The 18770-nt window shown below is 49.3% G+C and overlaps 1 protein-coding gene across 3 annotated transcripts; it reads left to right on the top strand.

Moving 5' to 3' along the window:
• The first annotated feature begins 689 nt into the window (after positions 1 to 689).
• Positions 690 to 5882, top strand: LOC309645937 (serum basic protease inhibitor-like). 3 transcript variants are annotated; one of them, XM_082431766.1, is made up of 4 exons: positions 690 to 895; positions 1086 to 1261; positions 4638 to 4829; positions 5290 to 5882. In XM_082431766.1, the coding sequence occupies exons 2-4, from the start codon at positions 1186 to 1188 to the stop codon at positions 5298 to 5300; spliced, it is 279 nt and encodes a 92-aa protein (XP_082287892.1). In that variant the 5' UTR covers positions 690 to 895; positions 1086 to 1185; the 3' UTR covers positions 5301 to 5882. The 3 variants fall into 3 exon arrangements, with proteins under 3 accessions (XP_082287892.1, XP_082287891.1, XP_082287890.1); XM_082431765.1 differs by having other exon boundaries at positions 692 to 895; positions 1120 to 1261; XM_082431764.1 differs by lacking the exon at positions 1086 to 1261 and having other exon boundaries at positions 708 to 895.
• The last annotated feature ends 12888 nt before the right edge of the window (positions 5883 to 18770 follow it).

Genomic DNA, 18770 nt, shown 5'->3' with positions numbered 1-18770 from the left:
GAGATGTTGCAGGCGATCTTTCCAGCCTCCCACAGATCACTCCAGGCCCTGAGGTCCACTCAGGCAGGCAGCTCTCCTGTTGGTGTAACCAGGTGAGGGGTGGTGAGTGGTCATGCTGTGGAGATGTGTTCAGCTCCCTGCTTCCCCTCTGCCCACACCCCTTACTCTTTTTTCTACCCAGAAAATCAGGGTTTGTCTCCCAGGAGAACATTGCCTTCCCCCAGCTCAGCTTCTGCTTGGACCAGTGCCAGGTAAATAGCAAGTTCCATCCAGCTGAGAAGCTGTGGCAGTGGTTGCAGGAAGGTGTCCTGTGTCACACCTGTCTTCTGAGGTTAGTGAATTTGGGGTGGGGGGTGAAGGGCATTGATGCCCGGATGTGATGACATCAGCAGGAGGCTGAAAAGGAGGACCAGAGCTAACACACTGCTGTTCACTTATCTGTCCTTTGATTGGCTCTCATCCACCCACTGACCGTCCATCACCTGCCGTGCACTGCTCTAGGTGCTGGGATGCTCCCTGAGTCAACATATTGGACAAAATTCCACCTGTGGAATCACAATCCTTGTTTCCAAGACCCACAGGCAGAGTCAAGTCTGAGAAGTGCTGTCACTGGGCATTTGGCCCCAGCCTGCAGAAGCAAGAAGCCTGGTTAGGTAGGGAGATTACGCAATAAACAGGACTGACCCCAGCTCCTCCCTTGCTTACTCTCCTCCTCCTTGCCTGTCCCATCCCTCAGCTGGGATATGAAAAGCTCTGTCAGCCCCCAGCTTTCCTCAGAAGCCCTCCTGCAAGACCAGAAACATGAGCCGACTCTGCCTCTCCGTCGCCCTTCTCGTCCTCCTGGGCACCCTGGTGACCTGCGCCCCGGGGGGTAAATACAAGGGCGGTTTCAGAGGTAAGTCCCGGCTCACCTCTCCTCTACAGGCTGGGGCAGGGTTGGGGGGAATGAGGCGAGTCCATGGGAGGGGCTGGGGAGCAGGGGTGGGGTGGGTGCTGACAGCCCTCTCTGGATTTCTCCTGAGAAACTGGGCAGTTTTAACTCCAGGGACATTTCATGACTCTCAAAATGAATCATTATGTTTCAGCTTTCTAAAAAAGTATCCCCCCTAACTCTACCAGACCAGGGACCCCATCTCTGAGACTATTCCTGGTCACTGCCTTGTGCCTGAAGCTCACTGTGGTGTAATGAAAACATCCATATTTGTCCGTGTCCTGGTTCCTGGCCCAGATGTCCTGCAGCCCTTGGAATTTGCTGTCTTCTGTACGGTAATGCGATGAGTCAAGGAAGGGGACCCACGATAGCTTAAGGATGGGGACGGTCTCCAATAAGTCTCATCAGGTGATTAGAGAATTAGAACTTTCAACCTGTAGTACTTCTGGGGAGAGGAGAGGGTAAGTATTGAGGCTGAGTTCAATCATCAGTGACCAGTGATTCAATCAATCTGCCGACCTATGGAAACCTCAATAAAACCCCCTAAACTTTGGGGGTTTGGAGAACGTCCAGAGTGGTGAACATTCGAGGTGATGTGAGGGGAGAGTGTCCTGAGAGGGCCTGGAGGCTTTGCACCCCTCAACCCCCCTTTGCCCTATGCATCTCCTCCATTCAACTGTCCCTGAGCTTCAGCCTTTGTAATAAACTGGGAGCAGTAAGTAAAGGGCTTTCCTGAGTTCTGTGGGTGGTTCTAATGAATTACTGAAAATGGGAAGTGGGGTCATGGAACCTCCGAATTTATAGCAAGTTGGTCACACGTATGGGTGACCCCGGGACTTGTGACTGGCATTTGAAATGTGGGCTGTCTTGTGGGACTGAGCCCTCATATTGTTGAATCTGCACTAACTCTGCGGTTTTAGTGTCAGAAGTGAATTGACTCGTGGGACGCCCAGGTGGCGTTGCAGAATTGGTTGATGTCAGTAGGGACACCACATATTTGCTCTCAGGGACAAAACCCGGACTCACTCTTCCCTTTAATTTGGTGACTGTGGCTCGGGGGCAGGGTTGTGTTTAGTATGCGTCAGTGCTCCCAGCAGCTCTTACCAGTTTTCTGTATTTTCAGAATTCCTGGCAGAATCAAGTAGTTTATTAAATGGGTTGTGACATGATAGTATCATGGTGACCTAAATACTTACCTGCTGTGTGTGCTGGGGCAAGTCGTCTGTGGTTTCCTCACCTGGCTGGGGACACCTGTTACACAGGTTCTCTGAAGGGATAACCAACCAATCATGAATTTCGTAACCAATGATGTCCGTTTTCCCCCAAGGTGTCTTCATCTGGAAGACTTAGTCTACCTACCTTTCCCTTCCCAGCCCGAAATATTTATGTGTCAAATAATGACTATTTCTCTATTATTAAAATTAATCAGAAAAGTCTGGGACAGCTGAGCTTCTGCTCTGCCTGAGGCAACTGCAGGGAGGGCAAGAAATCTAGCACTGTTGTGAGTTTGTTCGTGGGCCTAAGGCTCTTTTTCTTCCAGGCTGGAACAATATTAGTCAAAACTCAATGCCCTTCCCCTTGCCCCCCTGTCTATCACTTTACTATCCTCTCAAGATATAGAATGTTAGAGCTAGATTCATAGTTATATAGACTTGCCTCATCATTAAATGGACTTTTCACTAACAGCAATTCAATGATATCCATTCTATTCAATGAACGTACGCTTAGCATGAGCTAATGGGAGGTCAATTCCATTAACAATATTTCTCAAGTCCTTACAAGCGTTGTTCTTGATGTGGGAAAACAGCTGTACACAAAATAACAAACTAACTTGCCTCCTAAGACGGAGACAGATCACAGAGAAAGGGGAAAATAACATGCCAGGTCGTGATGAATATTTTGAAGAAAGAGAGTGATGGGGATAAAGGAGGCTGTGCTCTTTCCATAGACTGGTAGGCAAACCTTCTATGATAAGGAGGTGCTGGAGTAGAGGCTTCAGTAAAAAGTGCCTGGTGTGTTTGAGCAGCAGCCAGGACCAGGGTGGCTGGAGCTGAGTGGGTGGAGGGCAGGGAGTGGAAGGGGATGAGGCAGAGAGGCCATGGGGGCAGGTCGTGAGGAGCCGTGTAGGATTAGAGTCAGAATTTGACTGAGAGAGATGAGGGCTTGGTCATGGGAGCAACCGGATAGGATTCAAGTTGTAACAGGGTCCCTGCGGCTGCATTGTGAAGAGTGGCCTCTAGGGGGCGAAGGGCAGAGACAGAGGCCCAGGGAGCAGGCTGCTGCAGTGGTCCAGGTGAGCAATGATGGAACGTGTACCTATGTTGTTCCCTGGGTCGATGCCAGTTCTTTTGAATAACATGAATGCCTTGGTCTGTTGAGGGTTTTATGCAGGTTTCACTACCTAGTCACGATTCATTAAATCATTGGCCACTGGTGATTGTTCAACCTCCAGCCCTTTTCTCCTCCCTGAGCGGAGCTGGGGGAGGCCATGGAGGAGGGTGGGAATGAAAGTTCCAACCCTCTGGTCAGGCAGTTAGTTCCTGTGGCAACCAGCGCCCATCCTCGGCTTACTAGGGGTTTCCCAATAGTCAGTCACCTCTGTCCCATAACAAAAGGCAACTTATAGCTCTCTTCACTTTGGCAATTCCAGGGGTTTTAGGAGTCTGTTACTAGAAATGGGATGAAGGACAAATATATATTTATTATAAATCACAATATCAATATTCCCTCAATATTCCATTATTCCAGTCCCCATGAGGTAACCAAAGCTAACACACCGGTGTGTTTTCTTTCATGCCTTTCTCCGTTACATCGTGATTCCTTCACACTTTTTTTTTTTTTTGGCTGCACCACTTGGCTTGTGGGATCTTAGTTCCCTGACCAGGGATCGAACCTGGGCCCCCTGCAGTGGAAAAACGGAGTCCTAACCACTGGACCACCAGGGAATTCTCTTCACACTTTTTTTTTTTTTATAGTGGAAACTTTCAACCATTCAATTAAGTCAGAGAATAGTATTATAAACCCCATTTACCCATCATCCAGCTTCAACAATTATCATCATGTGGAGAATATTATTGATGTGGTCCTCTTTTTTTTGTAGATTGTTTCAAAACTCATCTACGGCATTATGGCAATTAATCCATAAATACTTCATGAAGAAGATATAGTTTTTTAAGATGATTACCATATCATGGTCACACCACAACATTAATAGTAATGTGTTGGAGCACAGGCCCTCGACTGGCCTTTTCACACTTCACACCCCTGCACCCCAACATTCTCTATTGCAAACAAGCTGGGTGTTGCTGTTGTTGACCTGATAGACCAAGCTTTTTTTTTTTTTTTTTTAATTAATTATTTATTTATTTATTTTATTTATTTATGGCTGTGTTGGGTCTTCGTTTCTGTGCGACGGCTTTTCTCTAGTTGTGGCAAGTGGGGGCCACTCTTCATCGCGCTGCGCTGGCCTCTCATTATCGCGGCCTCTCTTGTTGCGGAGCACAGGCTCCAGACGCGCAGGCTCAGTAATTGTGGCTCATGGGCCTAGTTGCTCCGCGGCATGTGGGATCTTCCCAGACCAGGGCTCGAACCCATGTCCCCTGCTTTGGCAGGCAGATTCTCAACCACTGCGCCACCAGGGAAGCCCCTAGACCAAGCTTTGATGACCATTCTCATAACTGACCCAGAGTCCCTCCCATCCTTGCAGACCCACCGCCTGCCTTCTGCCTGGAGCCTCCCGACACTGGTTACTGCTTGGCCATCTTTATCAGGTACTTCTACAATGCCAACTCCGGACTCTGCGAGACCTTCGAATATGGCGGGTGTGGCGGCATGCCGAACAACTTCCTGACATCAGAGGACTGCATGAGGACCTGTGGTGGTGCCATCAGGCCCTGGAGTAAGACAGGGGCAGGGCAGGGTGGGAGGGGAAGGGCTGGGGAAAGAGAAGGGGCTCAGGGGGCCCCACACCATTCACACCTGCACAGTGTCTTTCCTCCTCGCTGCCACTCAGGAGAAGTGGCTGCCGTGTCTTGTGAAACCACACACTGAGCACATCCTCCATGGGCCAGCTTGGCAGAAGGTCACCCCTAGAAGCCCCATCATGAGAATCTGAGCCTCCTCACATGCTCCCCTTTTCTCAGATGGGAACACTGAGTCAGCCGCCCTACAGAGCAGGTCTGCAGAGTTCCTGAGCTCCCCACCCAGGCTTGGAAACTCACTTCCTTCTTTTTGGTCATTCTGGTCCTGGGAGGACTGTGGTTGCTCATTTCTGGGATGGTCTAGGACCCAACAGAATGTACCGTGTCCAAGTCTGGGGCTTCAGAGATGTCATTCAGCCAGTCCCTTTCTTTTTGCAGAGGACCAGTGAACCGTGCTCTCCCGACATGCTGAAGTCCGAGGAGGAGCCACGCAGGGCTGGGCTGTGGCTGCTTCTGAAACAGTTCAACCTCCCCGGCTTCCTTCTCAACCCCACTCTCCTCAGCAGAACCCTGCCTCTCTCCTTCCCCCCATGGGTCTACTTGCTTTAGCTCTGTCTCATCCAGTCGGCTCTAAGCGCCATGAGAGAAAGTCTTCCCTTTATTCCTAGCACTTAGCACGGTTCCTGGCACAAAGGAGACCGTCCATAAATATTTGAGGAAAGAAAGAATGAATGCAGGAGCACATTCCTCATGACTGGAGTGACTACGGGGCCTGGGATTTGAAGCAAGTGTTCTAGTCCTAACCCTCATCCTCGCTGCATCCTCACCTTCATCCCCCTCCCCACCATCACTATTCTCCTTGTGGGTATCGTTGGTATAATTTCTGGAATCTAGTTCTGAGAATCAGTGATGGCAGAGGTCTTTTCATTAAAGAAGCCCCTTTCCCCCACCGCGATGTTGAACATTTTCCTATCTGTCATTTAAAATTCTACATACTTATAATCAATAAATTAATTTCCTAATTAAGCTAACTTGTGTGGAATCTGATTTTTGCACCTAAGAACCTTATCCAACACTGTCCATGGAGATGGTGGTCCTTCTCATTATTCTGCAGAGCAGTGGACACCTCCCCTTTTCCTGCCCTCAGACTGGGCCCTACCAAGTATTGGGAGAAAACCTATTACAATACCATCTACCTCTTAATGGACACCCCAAGCTACAAAAATATCTGGGAGACACCTCAACATGAAAGCTTTCTTTCTTTACTTCTTGGGTCAGGTCAAATTTTGGGGCAAGTTGTTCTCCTGGACTCTTAGAAGGAGAAAAGAAGACGCATGAGGCTCAGTTGTCCAGTTTTCCAAGGAACACCCTTCTGCGAGGTCATTTGTATGGAGAGGGGGCTTCTTACTTCTGTTAAAGAAGGGCAACCACCCTCTTTTGTGAGACTGGCCATGTGCCAGGCTCTGTGCTTGTCATTTTCCCCAAATTATTTGTTTGTATTTTCCTAATGATACTGCGAGGGAGGAAATGGGAGCACGGAAATGTCAGTTAGCTGGAGGATTAGTTTCCCGGGGCTACTGTGGGAGCCGAGGTGGCGGCCCTGGCTGTCACCTGAAGAGATCAAGGCCAGCCTCCCTGAGGAGGTCAAGGCCAGCCTCCCTGAAGAGGTCAAGGCTAGCCTCCCAGAAGAGGCAATGTCTGAGCTGAGTTTGGAAGGGTGAGTTGTATTCTGTCAGGTAGAGAGAAGAGGGCAAACAGGAGCTTTGGGGCAAAACAAAGAGGTGGAGATGAGAACAGAGATTCTACATCCATCCATTTCCCAAGTCGGAGTCTGTATTTGTTTCCAAGTAGCCTTTGAGCATCACGAGGAGACCTCAACTTGTTCCTCAAAGTCCACCCAACCCTGAATACAATGAACCTGGGAGTCCCCCTGTACAGAGTAGGGCAACAGAAGTTACCTAGGAGGGGTGGGGGAACCACCGTATTTGCATGAGAGCCCTGGTTGAGTTTTCTGCTCCCTTCTGCTAGTCCCAGCTCCTGAGGGGGGTGAGGCAGCCGCTTTTGTCATCTCTAAGAAACAGACCCATTAGAGCTGAGCCATGTGGGTGTGTAGAGGTACCAGTGGAAGAGAAATTAGGTTTCGGAAAAACATTGGAGAAGGCTTCCGAATAATTAAATGTTAAAATTTCATAGAAGGTAGCTAGTCAACCAGCCTCGGTGTTTTTTACCTCCTGCTAGGGGGAGCTCACTTTCTCTTGGGCAGCAGGTGCCAGCTGGTAGCATTCATGAATAGAACACTCTTCTGTCCTATTGAACCAATAAGAGTCCCCCTCCTCTCTGGCCCTGTGTTTCCACATTGGTCCTGACTCTGCTCCTAAGAACACTACAGACAAATTCTGCTGTCTGTGTTAGTTCTACAGACATTGGGAGATGGCCGTCAGGGAAGTACCCCTCCACCACCACCCAAGTCTCTTTTTGGTTCTTAACATTTGCTAAGTCCCTTTCACCATCTTTCAGATTCTCAGGACTCAGAGTTAAGGGAATGACTCTTTAGAGCTCCCTACAATTTATGCTGCTAGGATGGTTGGCACCTTCCTGAGGTGCCCCCTCACTGGGCTGGAGGTGAGGTTAGTGTAAGAATAAGAGGATGGTCAGTAGGATCACAGCTCCCAGGTCACCCGCCAGTCTTTTTTTTTTTTTTTTTCGTAATTTAATTAATTTATTTTTGTCTGCGTTGGGTCTTCGTTGCTGTGCGCGGGCTTTCTCTAGTTGTGGTGAGTGGGGGCTACTCTTCGTTGCAGTGCACGGGCTCTAGGCGAGCGGGCTCAGTAGTTGTGGCGCACGGGCTTAGTTGCTCTGCGGCATGTGGGATCTTCCCAGACCAGGGCTCAAACCCGTGTCCCCTGCATTGGCAGGCAGGTTCTTAACCACTGTGCCACCAGGGAAGCCCCACCCTCCAGTCTTGCTTTCCCCAGTAGGCCAAGAGCTGTGGCAATCAGATACTGTGGAAATAAGAACACCTAAGTGAGGGTGGCTGAGAGGAGCGGGTAGGATGTAGGTGGGGCAGGAATCCAAGGCTTATGGAGGTATTTCCCAGGAGGCACCACACTTCAAGTTCATTATTAGACCTTCCCAGCTGCAAGGCATTGTGGGAATGACTTGTTTAGAATCCACTGGGTTCTCACCCAAAAGGAGGTCCCAGCTCTCCCAAGCCAAGCCACTTTGACAATGTTTTCATGCCCCTGCCTCTAGGAAGACGTGAGCTAGAGAGATCTTTGGAGAACAGTGTCTAACTGCATCACTACAGATAAGGAAACTGATGCATAGAGACTCACATAGCAGGGTCTTTAAATATGAGAAAATAGAAAGAGCTGCTTCTGTCACTTACTACCTTATAGTCTTGGGAATCTCTCTCCAAATCAATGAGTTTCTCTTTCCTTTTTTACAAAATAAGGCTAATGAGTCTACCTGTCAATGTCTCTAGCCACACACCTCCAGAAAGACTCCTGTTCCTAGTTGAACCAGTTGGGTTTATTACTCACTGCAGCAAGGAGAACACACACCTTGGGGAATCACCTAGCATCTCATTAAGAGGATGTTAGAAAAGACCTAAAGAAATGTGCTATGGTTAGGTGATTTGGGGAAGGTTTCAGGAAGCTGGCTTTGCTCTGGATGGATGCTGTCAGGAAGTGGGGCAGTTCTCTGACTGTGTATCTTACTCTTAACTCTAAGAAGAGAGGACGAGATAGAGTTTAGAACTGTATTTGGTCAAGCAGCATCAGTCACTCATATGAGGCAGAACAGGGATATGCTTGGTCATTTTGGTGGCTTGTTAACTTAGCTTGTTTTGTCTGTGTTCAACCATGATTACAAGGTGTCCATTTATTTATTTATTTATTTATTTTTGGCTGTGTTGGGTCTTCACTGCTGCACTCGGGCTTTCTCTAGTTGAGGTGAGCAGGGGCTACTCTTCATTGTGGAGCATGGGCTTCTCATTGCGGTGGCTTCTCTTGTTGTGGAGCACGGGCTCTAGGCATACGGGCTTCAGTAGTTGTGGCACGTGGGCTCAGTAGTTGTAGCTCGCGGGGTTTAGAGTGCAGGCTCAGTAGTCGTGGTGCATGAGCTTAGTGGCTCTGTGGCATGTGCGATCTTCCCGGAGCAGGGTTCAAACCCTTGCCCCCTGCATTGGCAGGCGGATTCTTAATCACTGCGTCACCAGGGAAGCCCCATGGGTTTGTATATTTTTGAGGACCATGTTGGTTATGGTGCTAAAGTGCTTTGAATACCACAGACCAAAGCACTTGCCTAAAAGCACATAGAGTTTTAGTTTTCTTGATTCCTGACTCCTTCTTAAATGTGCCGTCTACGGCATTAAAGAAAGGAATAAATAGCCTTTTGTTTGTAGTGTCACCCACCTTTCATAAACCCCCTCAGGGAGTTCCCCAGTGCCCAAGGAGCGTCACTGTCTGTTTCCTGAAATGGTCCCTTTCTTCCTCAGAGGTAACCTAAGGCCCTCTTGCTTCAGTGATAGGTCTCATCCAGGTCCAGTCCCTTGCCCACCCCATCTTGCCCTTTATTTGACCCTCTGGTCCCTCAAAAATGTAGGTGGGGTTGGGGACTTCTGGTTCCCTTTGGGGTCAAGTCACCAGTACCTCAACCATTAGGCACCATATTTTAAGGAAGGCCCTTCTTGCCCCCTGGTGGCAGCAGTGGGGCCTGGTGGGATTCTCTGAAGGCCGTAGGGAGGCACCCAGGGCCAGAGACGGAGATTTCCTGGGAGATTGAGATTTGTGGTCCTAGGACAGGAGGTGGGCATCCTCTGAGACTAGGACTCGGGTCCCTCACTGCCCATCCGCCTCCCAGGCACAGGAGCAGAGAAATCAGGCGTGTGCCCTGCGCTGGAGGTGGACCTGACTGCACACAGGCGTGCCTCTCGGATGGAGAACGCGTGGCCAACCTCAAGTGCTGCCGGGCCGGCTGTGCCACCGTCTGCCAGATGCCCAGTGGTAACCCCGGGGGCCTCCACCAGGCAGGACGGGAGAGGGTACTGGTAAGAGGTGGGAGCGTCTGGTTCGGGGAAGGGAAGTGCTCCCAACTCTGGGGCGTCTGGCTGGGTGGAAGGAGATGGAAGCAGTTCAGCCGAGGCCCTCCCTCCAGGGACCTTGGGGAGACAAGGCATCTGAAGCGCAGCCAGGGGAAGGAAGGCCCCTGCACCTGGCTGGATTCCGTGCTCTAGTGCATGTCTTGGCTTCTGGGACACGATGTGGGGACTTTGTTGCCTGAGGCCTGGGGACCTGGTCTGGAGATTCCTCTCTGTGGGCCAGAGTCACAGGGCAGCCAGAGGCTGCTGAGGGGACTGGCTCCCAAAGCCTAGGACACTCATCCCACTCTGAGTCCCCCTCCCGGCCCTCCCCAACTCCCAGCCCTGGGAAAGTACTTGGGGCACCTGGCCTGGCACCCTGAACTCCTCCATTCAGGCAGAAAGAGACTTTACAGATTTCGGAGAGCGCCCAGGCCATCTTAAGGATGTGGAGTGAGCATCTGAGAGAGGCAGGTTCTAGCCCAAGGTCACACCGCTATCCCTGGCTGGGCAGCAGTCACAGCAAGAGGGTTCAGCTTTTGCCTGAGTGGTTTGAAGAAATCAGGACCCCTCCCTTGAGCACCCCTCCCCTTTCCTCCTCTTTAACACCCTCTCTTCCACTCTAAGGATTGAGTGAGAGAAAGCATGTGAAGCTGGCCTGTCATAAAAAGCACTTGCTGGAGTTCAAGACTGGCCAGCAGGCCACGGGAGCTCCCATCAGCGAAGGAAGCGGCCTTAGACAGCGTGGAATCTGAGCTTTTCATTTTTCAGAGGCAAAAACTGAGGACTAGAAGCAGAGATGTGACCTGGGTCCCAAAGTGCTGCGGTCACTGGTCTTTACCCAGAATCCAGCCCCTGTGATGCTCCCAGCTTGTTATTTGTCTGAAGATGCCCCCAGGGGCTGGGAAGGTTTGTAATTAGAGACTCAGTCACTTGAGCAGGGCGGTGGGAGGTGGAGGGAGGACAGGCCCCTCGGGGGCTCCTGGGTCTGGGGGCCTCTAACCTGGACCAGAGGGACGAGGACCAGGAGAGGAGGACATTGGGAGAGAAAGACACACAGACGAGAGGGGAGGGGGGAGAAAAGAGGAGTCTCTGCCGTTAGGGAGGGTCTCTGCTGCTCCCTGGTCTCAGATGGACAGACTGAGGCAGGAAGAGAGAGGGGCAGGACCAGAGGGCCTCCTGAGCTAGAATCCCAGTTGTGCCATCTGCTGGTTGTGGGTCCTGAGCAAGTCGCTTCACCTCTCTGAGCCTCTGCTTTCTCGCTGGCAAAATGGGATGAGAATCCCAGATGCTGTAGGGTTGACATGAGGCTAAATGAAATCATACATGTGAAATGTCTCAGGAGAGAGTAGACCCTCCACACACAGCGGCTCGTTTTGTGAGTACCCCACTCCCTCTGAGGGATTCTCCATCTCTGGCCCTGGCGCCCCCTACGGGCCTTCAGAGAGCCCCACCTCCAGGCATGGGGTCCCTGCACCCCACACAAGAGTGACCTAGCCCTTGGCCTCAGAGCCCTCAATCCTTAGGTGACCCCGCACAGCTGAGCATCTAGGAGCTTCTGATGTTTAAGCAGGAGGTCCCCTCTCTGGCCACTGAGTCTCAACGCTTAGCACAGAGCTTCCCCTCAAATGTCAGCCTTCAGTGGTCTCCCCACCTCCAGCACATTGTACCCCACACCCGAAGCTCCAAGGGTCATCACTTTTAAGCACCAGAGACCCCCAATCTTTATTCACCACGGGTCTCCCCACTCTGGCCCTGGGGATGCTAGGTTCTCTGTTCCCAGAACTAAGCCTTTGTCATACTGTGCCAGGCCTCTCCCCGGGGACCTGGGGGGGGGGCTCAGCAGCAGGCCAAGGAGGAGGCCAGCAGCGATGGGACCGGGGCTGCACATAGGCATGGTGCTTGCTTGCGGCGGGCGCAGGAGTGAGGGGCTGCCCACGTGGAGGTTTTAACGGTGTGCCTCGGGGGTAGGGGGCGGGGGAGTAGCCTGGGGGGGTGGGTCTGAGTCAGCTGGAGTACAGGGCTCAGCGGACAAGGCAGGCGGGCCGGCTGCCACCTTTGCCATTTCCCAGTCCCCGGGGATCAGGCGTCACCCTGGCCCCAGTGGGAACCAGGAACCTAAGCTGCTTCCAGGCCGGTGCAGCTCGACCAGCTGCAGCTGGACCCTTGTCCACTCGTCCTTCCCCACCTCCCTCCTGGGGCCCGTGGGCAGGGCAGCAGGAGGCCGAAGGCTACATCCAGGACTCCGGGGTTCCCATGCCAAGACTGAGAGGTCCCGTGGGAAGGTCCTACCCAAGTCCCATTTGAAGCTGTAGAGAGAAGGTTTGATCCCAGGTCTCTATCCCACCAAGCCCTTGTTTTTTTCCTTCCATCATATATATTGCCCAGGTGTCTTCTTCGTGACACATCTAGGGTGCACAGTTGGTGTAGAGAAAGTAACGAAAGGAGCCCTCGACACTGGCCTTGGAGGGAAGGGTCTGGGTTTGTCTCCCACCTCCACCACCTCCCGGCTGAGGGACCTTGAATGAATCACTTCCTTGTTCTGAGCTGCCACGTTGTCACCTCCAAAGATGGGTGAGTGGTGCATTTCCCTGGGTGGCGCAGCGGTTAAGACTCTGAGCTCCCAATGCAGGGGGCCCGGGTTCAATCCTTGGTCAGGGAACTGGATCCCACACTCATGCCACAACTAAGAATTCATATGCCATAACTAAGGAGCTGGCGAACCACAACAAAGGAGCCCGCCTGCTGCGACTAAGACCCGGCTCAACCAAATAAATAAATAAATAAATAAATAAATAAATAAAATATTTTTTTTAAAAAAGAAAAAAGATGTGTGAGTGGTCCAAAAATGGTGTCTCCTGTTAGAAGGGAGACTGCTAAGTATACACCAAGCTTTAGCATGCAGGCTGGTAAAGGCCAAAACACAGTTACCCAGCAAGAAGTGCCTTCAAACTTCCTTTCTGACCCAAAAATCTGAGGTCTGGGGACTTCCCTGGTGGTCCAATGGGTAAGACTCCGCGCTCCCAGTGCAGGGGGCCCAGGTTTGATCCCTGGTCGGGGCACTAAATCCCACATGCCGCAACTAAGAGTTTGAATGCTGCAACTAAGACCCGGCTCAGCCAAAATAAATAAATAAATAAAGATTACAAGCAAACAGACAAAAACCAAAATCTAAAGTCTGTAAGCCTCAGGAGGTCTTTGCTGCTGGAGGGCAGAAGGGGTCGGGGGCAGTGACCATTGGGATGACAGGTGAGTCGGACTTGGTGACAGACGTACATCCAGCCACTGTCCCCACAGATGGGTCCCGGGGGAAAGAGGCTGAGAATGCCTCCCCAATTCCCATGTTCAGCCTGGGGACTGGAGACAGGTCCTGGTTGGGAGGGGCCAGGGCTGTTTACTCTGGGCACAGGGAAGAGTCAACAGCCATGGCGCAGGAGCCGGGTAGGGGCGCAGCCCAGGGCGGCTCCTGGAACTCAGTCTAGGGCAGCAGAGGACACTTTGATGAGCAAATGGTCTTAGCCTGTGGACCCAGCTGCCTACTGGACCTTCAGCCTCAGGCACTGCTCTCCACAGCCTTCTTCTGGCACCTAGCCAGCTCCCCAAGCCAGGAAACTGCCCGGCCTCACCCCTCCCCAGCACTCTGGGGCTCCCCTGCTGACTTGATCTCTTTTACCAGAATGTGGATTTTCTGAAGCCAAGGGGATGGGACGGGGCACACGGATGGAGGAGAAAGTTTTTGCCTAAGTGTTTTACAGGCGCCATGGACTCAACATTGACCAAACTGAACTCTTTGCCCTTCCCGCAAGGACTTGCTTCGCCTCCCTTCTCCCAGGAAGCTGCCTGCTGTCCGTGCTTCTTCCCTTTCCTCGCCCCCAGGAACAATCTCGTAGCAAAGCCTGTTGGTTGTTCCTCCTCACTGTCTCCTCTGCAGCCTCTGCCCTCTGCTGAGTCCAGGCCCCTCCCGTGTGCCCTCTGGACACTTGTCACGAACCCACTGCCTCGGCCCCGCCCCTCCTCTCCATCCTCCACCAGGGTCTCCTAAGATGTCCAGGTCCTTCCTCTGGCTTCGGATAAAGCCCCAAACTCTTAGCTCGTCTCACAAGGCTCCTCAAGTCTGGTCCCCATGTTTATACCCAGTACCATCTCGTCCCATCCTCCCACTCATTCTCACACACCTTCTCCTCCTCCTCATCCATCTCTTGCTTTTCCATTTGCTGAGAACATTTTCCCCACCTTCCTCTCAGGGCCTCTTGCTCTTCCCTCAGGCCTCAGTTGAAAGTTCACTTCCTCAGGGCATCCCTCCATCCAACTCCCACCATCTCCACACTTGTCCAGTCCTCTGCTAACCCTCTCTTCACACCCTGTGCTTCCTTCTCAATAAAGTGATCACATTTCTTTCTTTTCTTAAAATTAATTAATTTATTTATTTTTGGCTGGGTTGGGTCTTCTTTGCTGCACACGGGCTTTCTCTAGTTGCGGCAAGCGGGGGCTACTCTTCGTTGCGGTGTGCGGGCTTCTCATTGCGGTGGCTTCTCTTGTCGTGGAGCACGAGCTCTAGACGCGTGGGCTCTGTAGTTGTGGCACACGGGCTTGGTTGCTCCATGGCATGTGGGATCTTAGTTCCCAGATCAGGGCTCAAACCCGTGTCCCCTGCATTGGCAGGCGGATTCTTTTTTTTTTTTTTTAATTTTTGAATTATATTTTATTTATTTTTTATACAGCAGGTTCTTATTAGTTATCCATTTTATACATATTAGTGTATATATGTCAATCCCAATCTCCCAGTTCATCCCACCACCACCCCCTCCCCGCCACTTCCCCCCTTGGTGTCCATACGTTTGTTCTCTACATCTGTGTCTCTATTTCTGCCCTGCAAACCGGTTCATCTGTACCATTTTTCTAGTGGCAGGCGGATTCTTAACCACTGCGCCACCAGGGAAGTCCCGTGACCACATTTCTTATTTGTACATTATCTCAGAATTTCTTGCTGGAAAATGGACTACAGGAGAGAATAGACTGAGTCAGCTTTGTGTACTTCAGTAGCTGAATAAATATTATAAGTTAATTATTCATGTTAACCTATGATTTATAAACCCACATCGTGTACACACAACAACAACAGCTTTTAAAGGCAGCTACCAAAAGACTTCAATATTCCTGCCTCACAGGGAAGGGGGTGTGCGCAGCTTCAGGTAGAGGTCGCACTTCCTCATGCTGCCTCCAGGGGGCAGGCAGGGCCTTCCTTAAAGCGTGGTTCCTAATGGCTGAAGAACAAGTGACCTGATCCCAAAGAGAATCAGCAGAAGCCCCCAATCCCACCTACATTTCTGAGACACCAGAGCGTCAAATAAAGGGTGGGATGAGGTGGGCAAGGAACTGGAACTGGGTGAGACCTATCACTGAAGCAAAAGGGCTTTAGGTGACCTCTGAGGAAGAAAGGGACCATTTCAGGAAACAGTGACACTCTTTGGGCACTGAGGAATTTCCTGAGGGGGCTTATGAAAGGTCACATCCCCCCAAATTCTATTTGTTCTTTTTTTTTAATGCAGTGGACAGCACACTTTAAAAGCAGCCAGGGGGGCTTCCCTGGTGGTCCAATGGTTAAGACTTTGCCTTTCAATGCAGGGGGTGCGGGTTTGATCCCTGGTTGGGAAGCTAACGTCCCACATGCCTCGGGGCCGAAAAACCAAAACATGAAACAGAAGCAATACTGTAACAAATTCAATAAAGACTTTAAAAATGGTCTGCATCCAAAAAAAAAAAAAAATCTAAAAGCAACCGGGAACGAAGGAAACTAATACTCCATGTACTTTTAAAAATGGGTTGGTCACAAAGCACTGAGCTGATCTCCCTGTGCTATGCAGCTGCTTCCCACTACCTACCTATTTTACATTTGGTAGTGTATATATGTCCATGCCACTCTCTCACTTCGTCCCAGAGGGGTGGGATAGAGAGGGTGGGAGGGAGACGCAAGAGGGAGGGGATATGGGGATATATGTATACATATAGCTGATTCACTTTGTTATACAGCAGAAACAAACACAGCATTGTAAAGCAATTATACTCCAATGAAGATGTTTAAAAAAAAAGTGGGTTGGTCTGCATGCACAAAAATAAACTCAAAATGGCTTAAAGAGTTAAACATAAGACATGATACCACAAAACTCCTAGAAGAGAGCATAAGCAAAACATTCTCTGACATAAATCGTACAAACGTTTTCTTAGGTCAGTCTCCCAAGGCAATAGAAATAAAAACAAAAATAAACAAATGGGACCTGATCAAACTTACAAGTTTTTGCACAGCAAAGGAAACCATAAAAAAAAAACAAAAAAAACTGAAAAGACAACCTACAGAGTGGGAGAAAATATTTGCAAATGATGCCACAAACAAAGGCTTGCATCTTAGTAAATACAAATCAAAACTACAATGAGGTGCCACCTCACACAGGTCCGAATGGCCTTCATTAAAAAGTCTACAAATAACAAATGCTGGAGAGGGTGTGGAGAAAAGGGAACCCCCCTACACTGTTGGTGGGAATGTAAGTTGGTGCAGCCACTACGGAAAAAAGTATGGAGGTTCCTTAAAAAACTAAAAATAGAATTACCATACGACCCAGCGATCCCACTCCTGGGAATATACCCAGATAAAACTGTAATTCAAAAAGATACATGCAAGGACTTTCCTGGTGGCGCAGCGGTTAAGAATCCGCCTGCCAATGCAGGGGACACGGGTTCGATCCCTGGTCCGGGAAGATCCCACATGCCATGGAGCAACTAAGCCTGTGCGCCACAACTACTGAGCCTGCGCTCTAGAGCCTGCGAGCCACAACTACTGAAGCCCACGCGCCTAGAGACCGTGCTCCGCAATAAGAGAAGCCACCGCAATGATAAGCCTGCACGTCACAACGAAGAGTAGCCCCTGCTTCCTGCAACTAGAGAAAGCCTGCGTGCAGCAACGAAGACCCAACACAGCCAAAAATAAATAAATTTATCAAAAAAAAGAAAAGACTATAGCCAAAAAGACTTAAAAAAAAATACACGTGCACCTATGTTCATAGCAGCACTGTTCACAATAGCCAAAACATGGAAACAACCTAAATGTCCATTGACAGATGAATGGATAAAGAAGATGTGGTACATATGTACAATGGAATATTACTCAGCCATAAAAAGAATGAAATAATGGCATTTGCAACAACATGGATGGACCTAGAGATTATCATACTAAGTGAAGTAAGTCAGAAAGAGAAAGACAAATACCCTATGATATCACTTATATGTGGAATCTAAAATATGACACAAATGAACCTATCTACAAAACAGAAACAGACTCATAGAGAGAACAGACTTGTAGTTGCCAAGGGGTTGGCGGGGAAGGAGAGGGATAGACTGGGAGTTTGGGGTTGGTAGATGCAAACTATTACATTTAGAATGGATAAACAACAAGGTCCTACTGTATAGCACAGGGAACTATATTATATCCTGTGATAAACCATAATGGAAAAGAATATAAAAAAAGAATGTCTATGTGTGTATAACTGAGTCACTTTGCTGCACAGCAGAGACTGGCACAACATTGTAAATCAATTATACTTAAATTAAAAAAAAAATAGTGGGTTGGTCAGAAGTGTTCAAAGAACTTCAGCACCATAATCAATGTAGTTCCCAAAATACCCGTGTTTTTCTTAAGGCAGATACCAGCATCCTATTTTGCAAAGAAAGAAACTGTGGCTCAGAGAGGTGAAGGGACTTTCCCAAGATCACACAGCAATATCCACACCTACTGAAGTCAAATTCCTCTAATTAGTAATAAGTCCTTTTCCATTACACTGTTATAAAATAATAATTATTAATATATTAAATAAATTATTTGTTACAATTTGCAACTTATCTACTACTATTATTGTTATCAGAACAGTCATTCATTGAGGCCTTAGTCTCAACACTTGTGCAAAGCATTTTACAAATATCACATCTTCTTAATTCTCATCATAGTTCTCTGAGATTGATAGAGAAGGAGAAAAGCAAACTCTGATTCGGGGGCTGACCTGGCACCATCACTGGCCTTAAGTTCTCCTGATGAATGTAAACATTTCACAAGACAGCAACATCAAACAAGGCCATTCTGGGACCATGATATATCATGACAAAAATAGGACACTCTGTAATCATGTTTAAACACAGACAAAACCAGCTAAATTACACAAGCCACCCAAATGACCAAGCATCCCCCTATTCTGCCTCATATGAGTAACTGATGCTGCTTTACCAAATACAGCTCTAACTTCTATCTAGTCTTCCCTTCTTAGAGTTAAGATAAAGATACCCATTTGGAGAACTGCCCCACTTCCTGACAGCATTCATCCAGAGGAAAGCCAGCTTCCTGAAACCCTCCCCAAAATCACCCAACACAAGCCCACGTCCTGTAAGTTCTTTCTAACATTCTCTTAATAAGATACCATATTGTTTTCCAAGGTGATTGCTCTTCCTTGCTGCAGTGAGTAATAAACCCAACTAGTTCAACTAGGAACGGGAGTGATTTTAGTGGTCTCTGGCTAGAGACATTAGCAAGTACAAGCATTATCCTTATTTTAAAATTAAAGAATGTAAAGCTCAGAGATGTTGAGAAATTTGCCCAAGACTACAAAGAAGTGAGTAACAGAACCAGCACTAATCTGTATCCTTGTTTATTTAAATACTACACTTGTTGTGGTCCCCGTGACTCAATTTGCTCATCTGTAGTGAACCAGATACTCTCTGTTCTCCAAAGGTGCCTCCATCCCACATCTTCCCAGAGGCAGGAGCATGAAAACATTGTCAAAGTCACTCTACCTGGGAG

Source organism: Balaenoptera physalus (genome assembly GCF_965194825.1).
Source record: "Balaenoptera physalus genome assembly, chromosome: 16".
Classification (NCBI taxonomy): domain Eukaryota; kingdom Metazoa; phylum Chordata; class Mammalia; order Artiodactyla; family Balaenopteridae; genus Balaenoptera; species Balaenoptera physalus.
Note: the sequence above shows the minus strand (reverse complement) of the source record. Positions and strands in the feature narration are given on the sequence as shown.